Below are 13,234 nucleotides of genomic sequence, written 5' to 3' on the forward strand. Positions count from 1 at the left end.
CGACGTCACTCACCTCGTTCCACCAGGACCGACGCGCGTTCTTCGTCATGGATTTACTTAGGCTGTACGTGTAGAAAAAAAAAGAGAGAGAGAAGCGTACGTTTGACACCACAAGTGAATGCTAATATTTGTCGTTGTTTTTTACGAGTGTGTGTGTGTGTGTGTGTGTGTGTGTGTGTGTGTGTGTGTGGGGTGGGGTGGGGGGAGGGGAGGGGTAGTTGGCGTGGGCAGGTTCAGGTAGACACTGAATGACTCATCACCGCCTGCCCGGGCTACAGCGCCTGTATGCGGAGCTGTCCAGCCTCCCAGTGCTGAAATCGCCCTTTTGGGTTCATCAGACTTCTTTGATCTTCTTAGGCGCCAAACACCTGAATGGTATTTCCCTCCTCATAGATCAGAAAGCACAGGCCACAAAAGTGGAAAAGTGGACGCTGGTGTAACGGATTTTATAAACATCAGTAAAGCATAACAGGTGCAACAGACTGTCTTTTCCAGGTAGATTTATTCAGCTTTATTTATTTGTTTGTTTGTTGGTTTGTTTGTTTGTTTGTTTAGACTATATGGAAGCTCAAGGACAAATTGTTGAAAAAAAAAAAAAGAAATTAAAAAAAGGAAGGTGGAATGAGTTTAGTGAGAACTGAGTTCAAGTGCATGGTCGAAGTTTTACAGATCTGTCTGATGTGAGTATAAAAACTTCCTAAAGAATTTCAGACTGATGAACAGGATTTTTTTTAAACTGCTGAGGCTTTAGTGAATGAATCACCGGCCTCTTACGTCATGTGGCCATGTGACGAGTATTCCCAAGTACTAAGCTCTAGAGCTGTTAAACTTCAGCTAAAGTTCTAGGAAGGCCTCTAGGAACGATCTTTTTCTTCCCTTCAGAAACGACACGGAGCTCAAATTACTTGACCGCGCGCGCCATCCAGTGTTTTGCACTAATAAATACGTTAACACATGCATGAGTACTTCTTGTGTATATCAAGCATGAGAGGCGTACTATTAATAATGAAACTATTTTTTTTTTTGATTCGCTCATATTAAACTGGATCATATAGCTGCAGGAACCAAACTGAACTCTGTGCTTTGTAGCCTACTCCAGTTGTCTGATAAGCCTAGGCAAAATCTATAAAACATTATGCCGTATCATATCGTGTTCTCCAGCAACAGCCCTGCTCTAAAGTCTCGTTCTGCGTAAATCCCTGGAGAACTCTGTGAGCTGCTCTTCCCCGAAATAAAACCGCACCGGTAAATAGCCCAAATCTAATACTCGAGTCACCATCAATATCCCAGCGGCATGACGACCTCAAACGGAGAAGCGGTAAACAGGCGGAGTCCTGTCATGCAACTGATAAGACTGTATTTACTTCATTATTTTTTGATTCACAAAAGGATGTTTAGAGTAGAGACCTTTCATCTAGGATCTGGTTACAGCCCCAGATTAGATTACCTAAAAATTTCGTGAATGTGAGCTATTTCATGAGCAATAATATGGGCTACTGTAATCTGCTGTAGACTCTCTCTCTCTCTTTCTCTCTCTCTCTCTCTCTCTCTCACACACACACATACACACACATACAGAGAGAGAGAGAGAGAGAGAGAGAGAGAGAGAGAAAGTGTGTTTAAATTTAAAAGCCCACTTTATTGGGTCAGTCAAATATCATCATAAAACATGAACACTGGGGGGGCGAAAGAGAGAGAGTTTGAACGAAAGTAATTGCAGGGTTGCTTAATTAAGTGCAATATGTAATTTTCTAATTGAGAGGATTTTGGCTTTGATCCCATTTGAAAGCGTGATCTTACATCTTCTTCCTCTCTCTCTCTCTCTCTCTCTCTCTCTCTCTCACTCACTCACTGTCTCTTTCTTTCTCTCTCACCTCTGACTCAACTTTAGCACAGGCATCTTCTTTTGTGGCTTGTCACTGCTGAAAGCCAAGAAATTGTCAGTGCTACATGGTCCACAGCCAAGATAGGAAAGTTATTTACTTATTTGGAGGTCATTAGGAACTTAAACAGATATACACTACATGTGTACAATCAATCCATCTAATCTTTTACTGATATTGATACTGATTCTGTGAAAAACCTGTATAAACTGATAGAAAATCTATTCTGTGAGTAGTATGATCTAAATTATGCATGTTGTTGGTTTTAAGTGAGCTTGCACAGAGAAATGTAAAATATTCATTACTTCATGTCCAGTAATCATAATACTGGAATATGACCACTTTATCCTTCATCCGAATGATGCCCTCTGACATCATCACTATTTGGTAACCTGGCAAACAAAACAAAGAAAGAAAAAAAATTAAAGTGCTTGTCATTTTACAAACGAAGTCTCTATTGATTTTTATATTAGCAACAATGATTAGCAAAATGGGTAAAAAATTTGATATTTTACATTTTCACATGTTCACATTTGTCTGTGTACATGTGTGTGTTCTATGGTGAGACAGATCCGCAGCAATGCAAATCCTTCAGTCTCCTTCAGTCTAGCTCAGTCTAGTATTTAAACTAACATCAACCGTTTTGCCCATTTTCGACTCTTGTGCTTCCAGGTGTTACTATACAGGCATATATTGACTACCTCTGTCCACTGTGCATTCGTATGTCAATGAGATAAGATAAGAGAGCATGTAAAGAATACTTCACAGTCTTTTTCTAAAAATATTCAAAAGAAACTAGCATTTAAATCAAATTAATTGATTTTGAATAGCACCAGGAGCACCAGTGCTAAGCTTAATGCATTAGGCCCCCCATTAAGTACCTTGTGCACACACATTGTCTCTCTCTCTCTCTCTCTCTCTCTCTCTCACACACACACACACACACACACACACATACACACACCTATGGACAAATTTTAATTTAGTCACTCTACTTCTCTGCATGTTTTTGGTTAGTGGGAGGAAACTGGTGAACCTAGAGGAAACCCACCTAAACACAGAAAGAATATGCAGAACGGCACACAGACAATAACCCGAGTTCAGGAACGAACCAGGGACCCTAGAGCTGTGAGGTGGCAACAAATCACTGTGCTGCCCATTGTTGCTAATAGAACAATAAAATACTTTTTATTTTCATTTTTTCTATATTTCCTTTGCTGACAGGAGTATTCTCAAGCAGTGAGAAGCATGAATAAAAATCAATTATCCTTTTTACCTTTACGTAAAAAGGATAATTGATTTTTATTCATGCTTCTCACTGCTTGAGAATACTCCTGTCAGCATTTGGTTCAAGGTTCAAGGTTAAAGGTTCTTCATTTGTCACATACATATTACATACAAGTGATGTAATGTAGTGAAATGTATTTCCTTAGTGCCTCGTCCCACAGTGCAACAATGATACATAATAATAAAAACAGAATTTAATAAAATAAAATAAAAACTAGTAGACTATTATGTAAAAAATTTTAGCAGTCTTTTGAGGAATAAAATGTAGAATATGATATATGCATAAATAGAATATGTTTAAAAAAAACAGATATACAGAGCTGTAGTGTGCAAAAAATTGTCTCGCAGTGCAACAGTGTAAGAGTTTTTTATTTAGTGTGCAAAAAAATTGTTTTTCCATAGTGCAAACTGTTTGTGTTTGTGTGTCTGTGTGAGGTAGAGATATGGAGACTTCTTATTTGGTTTGAACCTGTGAGACCACCTCCTATTAACCACTCGGTTAATTTTGTTTTCTTTTGTTTTCTCACATAGCCATGACTAACACTCTTATAAATAGCTAATCAGAGTGTACTACCTGCAATTATCTGCACAACGAACAGTATGAAGAAAGCTGTAAGTGTGTTAGTGAGACCACAGGTTCCCACAGCCTGGCAGCATATTTACTGACTTGTTTTTCAGTATATCTCTTACTATAGACTGAAGATTATGTGGAAAATACAAAGCTACTGTGCACAGTCAAAACTGTATACTTTAAATACAGCTGAACATTAAGGGAACCTTCTTACATGGATGTGAATATAGTGAATAAATAGATATTCAGCATAAAAGGAAATATAAATGAAGCAGTGATGAAAATACAGTGGGTTCAGAAAGTATTCGGTCCTTCTCACTTTTTGTACATTTTATTGTGTTATCGATTTAATTTAAAATAGATTAGATTGACTATTTTGGCAATTGATATATAAACAAAACCCATGATGACAAAGACAAGCTTTAGGCATTAAAAATCAAAAACTAAAATCTATCATTTACATAAGTTTTCAGCCCCTTTATATAGTACTTTGTAGAAACAGCTTTGGCAGCTATTTCAGCTTCAAGTCTTCTTGGGTAATTCTCTGCAAGCTTTGCACACCTGGATTTGGTGTTTATGTTTCTCCCATTCTTCCTGGCAGATCCTCTCAAGCTCAATCAGATTGGATGGGGAGCATCTGTGAACTGCTATCTTCAGGGCTCAGTCTGTGTTTTGTCCTGAAGCCAGCAAAGCACTGTCTTGGCTGTATGCTTTAGGTTGTTGTCATGCTCAAAGTGGAACTTTCACCCTGATGTCATGTGCACTCTGGCGTAGTCTGATGTTGTGTGTTCACTGGAGTAGGTTTTCTTCAAGGACCATCCTTTTCTCAATTCTAAGACAGTCTCCCTGTCCCTGCCACTGAGAAGTAACCCCGTAACATAATGATGCCACCAACATGCTTCACCGTATGGATGGTATTAGCCAGTTGTTGAAGAGTACCTGGTTTTTGCTCAAAGTAGCACTTAGAGTCCATATAGAAAATAGTCTTCCTCATGCTCTCAGCATCCTTTAAGTGCCTGTCACATGCCTTTTACTCAGGACTGGCTTCCATCTAGGCACTCTTCTCTAAAGTCCTGATTGAAGTAGTATTTCTGAGATCGTCCTTTTGGCAGTTTCTCCTATCTATGCGGAGGACTTCTGAAGCTTTCGGTTCCAGCTTCTTCGATTTCACAGTGATGGAGCCCACTGTGTAACCTCCTGGTAATAATCAAAGCTTTAGAAATGGTTTTATACCAGTTCCCAGATCTATGTCTCGAAAACAGTTTGGTTGCAGAGCTCTTTGAAGAGTTGGTCTGACATGCACTGTGAATTGTGCGACCTTCTAAATTATGTCCAGTCAATTCAGTGTGAAATGGGTCCACTCCAGTCAAGTTCTAGAGACATAAATAAATAATCAAAGCAAATAGGATGTGCCTGAGGATTACTTGGAGTGCTTAACCAAGGGTCTGAATACTTTTAATGTGATATTTCAGAGTTTCATTTTTAATAGTCAAAAAAGTTCATTTAACCTGTTTAAAAATAAATCTATAATACAATAAAGTGTACAAAAAGTGAAGGGGTCTGAATACTTTCCAAACCCACTATAAATCTACACAATACAATTCCCATTATAACCATTAAAGCCATTACAGATTCTATAAGGGTTTCTGTTGTTGTTTTTTCCAGCAGGGATACAGATGATAAGTTGAGGGCAGGGAAAACTGCTGATTTATGCGTTTAAAAAGTTTTATAGCTAAATAATAAAAAGTTGCTTATCCATACAGCTTTTACTGATCTAACCAATCACAGCTTGAGGGGGGCGGGATATGAGGTGCAAGTTCACTTGCTTCCTCATTGCAGTTAAATCTCTTGACAAAACAGCGAAATGTTGAAAGCTGAAATTACCAAACTGACAGTAAGTGATGTGAGGTTTCCCACGTCTTTGGAGCAGCATGGATCCGACGCCATGGTGTGTATAAACACAGTATAGATTTTAGCAGCACTTTTGCAGGTTTAGCACGAGATAACTACTTAGTTCCGTTTTAAAAAAGGGAGTCAGGCATTATTAGCCGTATGTGTTCAGTGCAATCACTTAAAGGAGCATGTTTTATGTGTTACTCTTGGAGATCTGATCAGTTGAAATGGTTCCAGTACACTGCGTTTGACGGTTGGACTGTCATTGTTTGTGTCATGTGACCTGTTTCAGCACACCGACCCGGACTACTCTGTAGCTTACGTTGTGCTCGACACAGACACTAGTCTGAAGGGATATGGTTTGACCTTCACGGTGGGAAGAGGCACTGAAATCGGTGAGCTTCAGCAATATTAAACCTGCTTTCACTGCATTAAATGTAGCCTGGGATGTTGTGGCAGACTGTAACCTTCCTGGTTTGTGTTTCTGCCACCATTGGCTCTGGCTGTAAGAAGGCGCCACCATGTGGTAACATATATATATATATATATATATATATATATATATATATATATATATATATATATATATATATATATATATATATATATAAAATATTTTTTTTTAAATAGTAACGTCTTAAAGCATTTGGTTTTCAGTTAAGCATTTAAAATGTGTACACTTCTTATCAAAGGAAAAGATATGTATATATACATATGTGCAACACATGTCATATCTTAGAATTACTATTCTATATACAGTACTGTGCAAAAATCTTAGGCACATGCAAAGAAATGCTGTAGAGGAAAGATGCCTTCAAAAATAACGAAACTAAATGCTTCTACATTTAAAAAAATACTGTAAAGAGCAGTAAACAGTAATAAATGAAACAAAGTCAATATTTGGTGTGACGATCCTTCACTTTGAAAAAAAAAATAGTAATCTCAGGTGCAATTAGTGCAGTTTTATAAGGAAATGAGCTGTAAGTTTTACTGAGCATCTTGCAGATCCAGCCACAGTTCTTCTGGAGACTTTGACTGTCACACTTGCTTCTTATTTTTGCAGCAAAACCCAGCAGCCTTCATTATGTTTTTTTTTTTGTCTGAAAAGTGTCTCTTATGTAATATGCTGCTTTCTTTACATACAAACATTTTTCTGTAATATTTAATTTTGTGCTGGAAAATTAAAGTTTGGAAGTCTAAAATGTTTTTTGTACTGAATCAATAATGTAGAAGTCATAAAATAAAAATCTATAACAAAGTTTGTACAAAAAAAATAGGGTTTCTAAGACTTTTGCACAGTACTGTATATTTTAAACATCCACCCATCCATTCATTCATTCACCCACCGACCCACCCATTCATTCATTTATTTACTCAACCATTCATCCATCCATCCATCCATTCATTAATTTTCATTAATCGTGTTATCCTGGTCATGGTTGCAGTGGATTTGGTGCTTATCCTGGGAACACTGTGCGTAAGGTGGGAATAACCAAGCTCCTGATCAAACTGGGGACCCTACTTGCTGTGCCACCGCGCCACCCTATCTATCTATCTATCTATCTATCTATCTATCTGTTTATTTATTTATTTATTTATTAGTCTACATGCTAAAGTCACAAAAATTAAACAAAGGCACTGTGGTACTGTCAGCATTCCAGTTAAAACCAGGATTCTTCACCTCAGGTATTATTGTGTCTCTGTGTAGTTGCGTGTGCAGTAGAGGCCTTGTCATCTTTGGTGATTGGAAAAACACTGGAGGAGATAGTGATTGACTTCAGAGGATTCTACAGACTCCTGACAAATGATGGGCAAATGAGATGGGTAAGTAACCAAGTCTGTGAAGGCAAATTGACAGTTAGACCTACATTTACTGACTTTACATTGTGCCAGATTGGTCCAGAGAAGGGGGTCATCCAGCTGGCAACGGCCGCCATCCTCAATGCTATCTGGGATATGTGGGCGCGTGCGGAGGGCAAGGTGAAACATTTCAGTTGATGCATTATTTCTCTTTTTAATTTTTTTAACTTCTGCAGTTTATGCCAGAAAGATAGCACAAAATGAAGTTTCTTATACTCTTGTACCAATATCATTGAGCCCATTGCAGGTATCTTGCACACCACGATAACAGCAGTAAAAATACAAGAAAATTGATTCTGATTAAATGACCTACAGTTGTCATATCAGGTGAACATCTATATTTTATGCTACATGCACGTAATGTCATTTCTTTTCATTAATACAGCCTCTCTGGAAGCTCCTTGTGGACATGGTAAGATCATATGACAGTATAATCTCAGTATTTAGTATTTAAATCTTCTCAGTGTGTGGCAGCCTTGTTTCTGTGACTGTTGGATACTGGGAGAAGGTTAAGAGAGATTTGGAGAAGTGGTTGGGAGTATTTGTGTGTTTTCACAGGACCCAAGGCAGCTCATCCGCTGTATAGATTTCACTTACATCACTGATGCGCTCACTGAACAGGAAGCATTAGGTGAGGTCATTATTATTAAATAATGTTTACCCAGAACTTTTTGGCTTACCAAGCTCTCTCTCTCTCTCTCTCTCTCTCTCCGTGGAGATAGATATCCTGGAAAAAGCCAACAAGGGAAAGCAGGAGAGAGGTAGGAAACTCATGTTCTGATTGAGTTTTGGATATAACAGATATCTAATTGAAGCTGGTTATCACATACACGTGCAATGTAGTAGAACCATACATGACGTCACACTAAGGGTAATGTTGCAATCCTTGGCAACCTACTCAGAACTCAGAAAAAACACCCTCCGATGGAACAGTCATTCGTTTCGGAACTTCAGAACTTGATATTTTAGCCCAGTTTTCCTAAGATTATTAAGAAGTCCTATGACTAAGATCATAAGACCATTGTGACATAATCTTTATGAGATGAAGATATAGTTGACCTATCTTTTCCTTTGATTCTCAGACTAATTGCAGAGAAATATTTCAAATAGATCTTCTTACTCTGGACATCTGACACACTGGAACATGTTTAGATAGGAACTGCGGAAAATCGACTTGGAACTTTCTGAGTACAGTGGATTGCAGCATAGGACAAATATTTGGACATGGGTTTTGGTTATTTGAAGTTTGGTTATTGGTCCAGGGTTGTCCAGGATGCTGTTTGTTGTAATAAAGGGATTTCCTGCATGAGACAACCAATGTACCAACCTGTGACAACCTATGAAAATATTTTTGTTATACAGTTATTATGGGTTATTATGACAGTTATTATCCAATTTCATTCACGTTTGCCTGAAGTTTCCTATATCACACCTATTATGGAGTATGGGCAGTGAGATTATCCACAGTAGAGTGCAAACTTCAGTAAAAATACCTCATTCTACTTCATTTTGGATTCTTCGTGACTTCCACTAGCAACTTACCATACAGACCATAGCATACAACCATGTCAGCAAGTTACACTAATAATGATATTATGACCTCTTTGATCCTTGTAGAGGACCAGATGCGGAAGGAAGGATATCCAGCCTACACTACATCCTGTGCCTGGCTAGGATATTCAGATGAACAGCTCACACAGGTGTGTGTGTGTTTGATCATTGACTAATGAGAAACACTGCAGAATAAAAATGCAAGTGTGCATATGTAGTCAGGTTAATTATACTTGTGTATGTGTGTAGCTGTGTTCTGCTGCTCTAGATGAAGGATGGACCAGGTTTAAAGTGAAGGTAGGGGCGGACTTGCAGGATGACATTCGCAGATGCAGGCTCATTCGAAACATGATCGGCCCAGAAAACACGCTGGTAAATCTAACATTCTAAACCAAATACTAGTATTGTAATTCAAACATTTTGCTCATGTTCAGAATGCAGGCTAAGTCTGATTTATTTTGCAAATTTTGTATGGTTTAGACTGTTCTCAAATGTGTTTGTTTGCATAGCAAATTATAAGTGACCAAATCTGATTACTTTGTTCAGACTGTAGGGAAATCTGCTCATATATCCACTTTGGTTGTTATAGTAATAATGCAGGGATCTGCATGCCTTTTTGTGCTGAGGAAGTAAGAGAAATCAGTGTGGAGATTTCACTGTGGATTTGAAACATCATATTCCTTTAAACATTGCATTAGCATTTGACTTAGATAAACGTTTGGTATTCAGATGCATTTGATTATTAATTAGCCAGAAGGCACAGAAGGTATGATAATTAAATATGATCTGCATGAAACTTACCATGAAAAGTGAAAACCTTTTCCTTCTTAAGCAAAAATAATGAGAAGGAAACATCATTTCAACATTCTTACATAGAACATTGAAATTTGAACCAACAGCCATTTTTTGGATTATGTTTTATATAACAGTAATGTCCAAGACAAGGTAGTGATGAGTGTGGATGTTGTCTGAGGTGGGCTTCTGACCTGCCTTCGTGTTGCTTTTTGTCTGTGTTCTCACAAATGTCTGATGCCCAGAAACTGAATGATCATAAAAACTGGGTTGCCTGTACAAAAAACCTATTCCAATTGTATTATTGAACACATATAAGAATGACTTGAATCCAACTGAAAGAAGTTAGATTATGTGGTTTGTATAGACTGCAGAAAATCTTTCCTGCACCAACAAGATATGCCTGTCTAAACAGAGTCTTTGTGATTAAAATAGTTCAGTGACTTGTGACCTATCTACCGTTAGATGATTGACGCCAACCAACGATGGGATGTCAGTGAGGCCATTTCTTGGGTAAGCACACTAGCAGAGTTCCGTCCACTGTGGATTGAAGAACCCACCTCTCCTGATGACATCCTTGGACATGCTGCCATCTCAAAGGTAATCAATAAGTGTCAGCTTGTGTGGGAATAGCAATGAGTCACTTATCATGATATTAATATTCATATCTGTGTTTCAGGCTCTTGCACCTTTGGGTATTGGAGTTGCCACAGGAGAACAGGTTCAAGAAGTGTGATTCAACCCTTGTACGTTGCGTGTGAAGTTTAATAAGAAGGATTAATTGTGTGTATTTTTGTGTGTCAGTGCCATAACAGGGTGATGTTTAAGCAGTTTCTGCAAGCCTCTGCTCTGCAGTTTGTTCAGATTGACAGCTGTAGGGTGGGCAGCGTCAACGAAAACCTTGCCATCATATTAATGGCTGCTAAGTTTAAAGGTGAGATCTGTATATAAGTGGGGTTTAGAATTTGTAACGGGCTCTCAATAGTTAATGCTTATATGTTCTTAATAGGTGTGTCTGTTTGCTTCTTTTAGCTCTTATTAAACATGTGGTTCTTAAGAGATTGTATTTGTTTGTATGAAATTTTATCCATTTCAAGTTCCGGTATGTCCTCATGCTGGCGGAGTGGGACTTTGCGAGCTTGTTCAGCATCTCATTCTGTTTGACTATATCTCAGTGTCAGCCAGCTTGGACAACAGGTGAGTAGATGAGTTACTGAATGAGAATAAGATCAGGGCCTAATGTATAAACATTTGCATAGGCACAAAATATTTACTAAACATTGGAATAAAAAGCAGTTTTCCTCTACAATGGGGCTACTTTTGACTTCCAGCTATGAGTTGATTCTTTTTACCTGCAGGTTGGTGTACATTTGATTTATTAGGCAAACTGGAAGTTTTCAATGTAGTGGTTAGAATCTACTGCTTTAACGTGTATCAGAAGAAATATGACATTGACATTGTAAAAATCATTGTGAAACATCTAGCCAGGTCAAGAACACTCTCAGGCAGGTAGACAAATCATTGTCAAAGTCTACAATCAAGAGATGCCTTAAAAAATGTAAATACAGAGGGTTTACCTCAAGGTGCAAACCACCAGTAACTCTCAAGTACAGAAATTCCAGATTAGACTTTGCTAGAAAACATCTAAATAACCCTGCACAGTTCTGGAACAAGATTCTTTGGACAGATGAAACCAAGATTAACTTGTACCAGAATGATGGGAAGAGAAGAGTATGGAGAAGGAAAGGAAGGGCTCATAATCCAAAGCATACCACATCATCTGTCAAACATGTGGACGCAGTGTTATGGCATGGGCAGTATGGCTGCCAATGGTCACTGGTGTTTATTGATGATGTGACTGCTGATAGATGCAGCAGGATGAATTCTGAAGTGTATAGGTCTATACTCTGCTCAGATTCAGTCAAATGCTGAAAAGCTGAGAGAATGGCACTTTAAAGTACAGATGGATAATGACACAAAACTTTGTGAAACTGTGAAAGCAACCCAAGAGCTTCTTAAGGCAAAGAAATGGAATGTTCTTAAATGGCCGAGTCAGTCACCTGACCTCAACTCAATTGAGCATGCATTTCACTTACTGAAGACAAAACTGAAGGCAGAAAGACCCACAAACAAGCAGCAACTGAAGGTGGCTGCAGTGAAGGCCTGGCAAAACATCTCCAGGGAGGAAGCTTTGGTTTTATATATTAGTTTGTCCAATTACTTTTGATCCTGTGAAAATGGAGGGACTATGAAAAAAATGCCTGTAATTCCTAAACAGTTAATGCAATATTTTTGTTAAACCTTTTGATTGCTTAATTTCAAGTCCATTGTGGTAGTGTACAGAGGAAAAAAATTACAAAAATTCTCTCTGTCCAAATACTTATGGACCCAACTATATATGTGTTGATCTGAAAGGTTCAAAATTTACTGTGCACTCTTTTAGTAAACACAGAGCATTTCTGAAATGTAGATTTAAACAGAAATATACACCACCATTAATAAGGTGTTTGAATTGTAGTGTATTGTTTGTGTTGTTTTTAATACACTCATTGCTCTGTATGAAAGGATGTGCGAATATGTGGACCATCTTCATGAGCATTTCAAAAGTCCTACCGTAATCAGAAATGCACACTACATTCCTCCTAAGGTGAGTCAATATTTCAGACTATAAGACAGCAGGCTTGTGACAGGACATCCACTTAAAATTTGCAAAAGCATCCTTAAATTGTTATGCACAACAGATGGGAATTCATTTGTCATTAGCATAGTGCATGTGTGATTCAGATCTAAATTGTTAGTTCACTGTTACTTTTAGGGTAGGGTTAGGGTTAGAGGTTTTTAATATTCAAATCAAGTTGCTGCATTGTTTATGTCTCATGGCTGGTTTGGGTCTCATTAGGATCCTGGATTCTCATGCGAGATGTTGGAGTCATCAGTGCAGAAACATCAGTTTCCTCGTGGAGAGGTGTGGAGACGCATTTTGGGGCAGAAACACTCACCAATAATCTGAGTAACTGCTGATTAACATAACACCAAATACCAAACTGCAAATCTTTCATTTTACCAAATCTTTTATCTCAGTAAGCAAAGAAATGACTGTTTTCAAAGTACTAAATACTGTACAAGTTAATAGTTTTTGATAGAAATGAAATTTTGTTTGATACTTTCTATCTGTTAATTATATAATTAAAGCAGCAATAAGGGACATTGCAATTATAACTTGTGAAGGATTTGCACTTTAACATGTGCCACTTATTTCTACTTATGAATTTGTCACAAATTAAACTGAACTCTAATCCTGTTTACTCTGCCTATTTTACACTTTTCAAACTTTCAAAGTTTTACATTAACCATGCTGATAATGACATTTTTCATATTTAATCACAGTGAGGTTACT

The 13,234-nt window shown here is 37.9% G+C and overlaps 1 protein-coding gene across 1 annotated transcript; it reads left to right on the forward strand.

Annotated features, from left to right (window-relative positions):
- The first annotated feature begins 5,524 nt into the window (after positions 1 to 5,524).
- enosf1 (enolase superfamily member 1) lies at positions 5,525 to 13,140 on the forward strand. The gene is made up of 15 exons (XM_026936822.3): positions 5,525 to 5,689; positions 5,927 to 6,029; positions 7,343 to 7,458; positions 7,528 to 7,614; positions 7,880 to 7,906; positions 8,053 to 8,125; positions 8,217 to 8,255; positions 9,112 to 9,194; positions 9,295 to 9,417; positions 10,303 to 10,437; positions 10,517 to 10,558; positions 10,642 to 10,771; positions 10,935 to 11,034; positions 12,403 to 12,484; positions 12,737 to 13,140. Exons 1-15 carry the CDS (start codon positions 5,606 to 5,608, stop codon positions 12,845 to 12,847), a joined length of 1,335 nt encoding a protein of 444 aa, XP_026792623.3. The 5' UTR covers positions 5,525 to 5,605; the 3' UTR covers positions 12,848 to 13,140.
- Positions 13,141 to 13,234: the final 94 nt, after the last annotated feature.

This window comes from Pangasianodon hypophthalmus, chromosome 4 (genome assembly GCF_027358585.1).
Source record: "Pangasianodon hypophthalmus isolate fPanHyp1 chromosome 4, fPanHyp1.pri, whole genome shotgun sequence".
NCBI lineage: Eukaryota > Metazoa > Chordata > Actinopteri > Siluriformes > Pangasiidae > Pangasianodon > Pangasianodon hypophthalmus.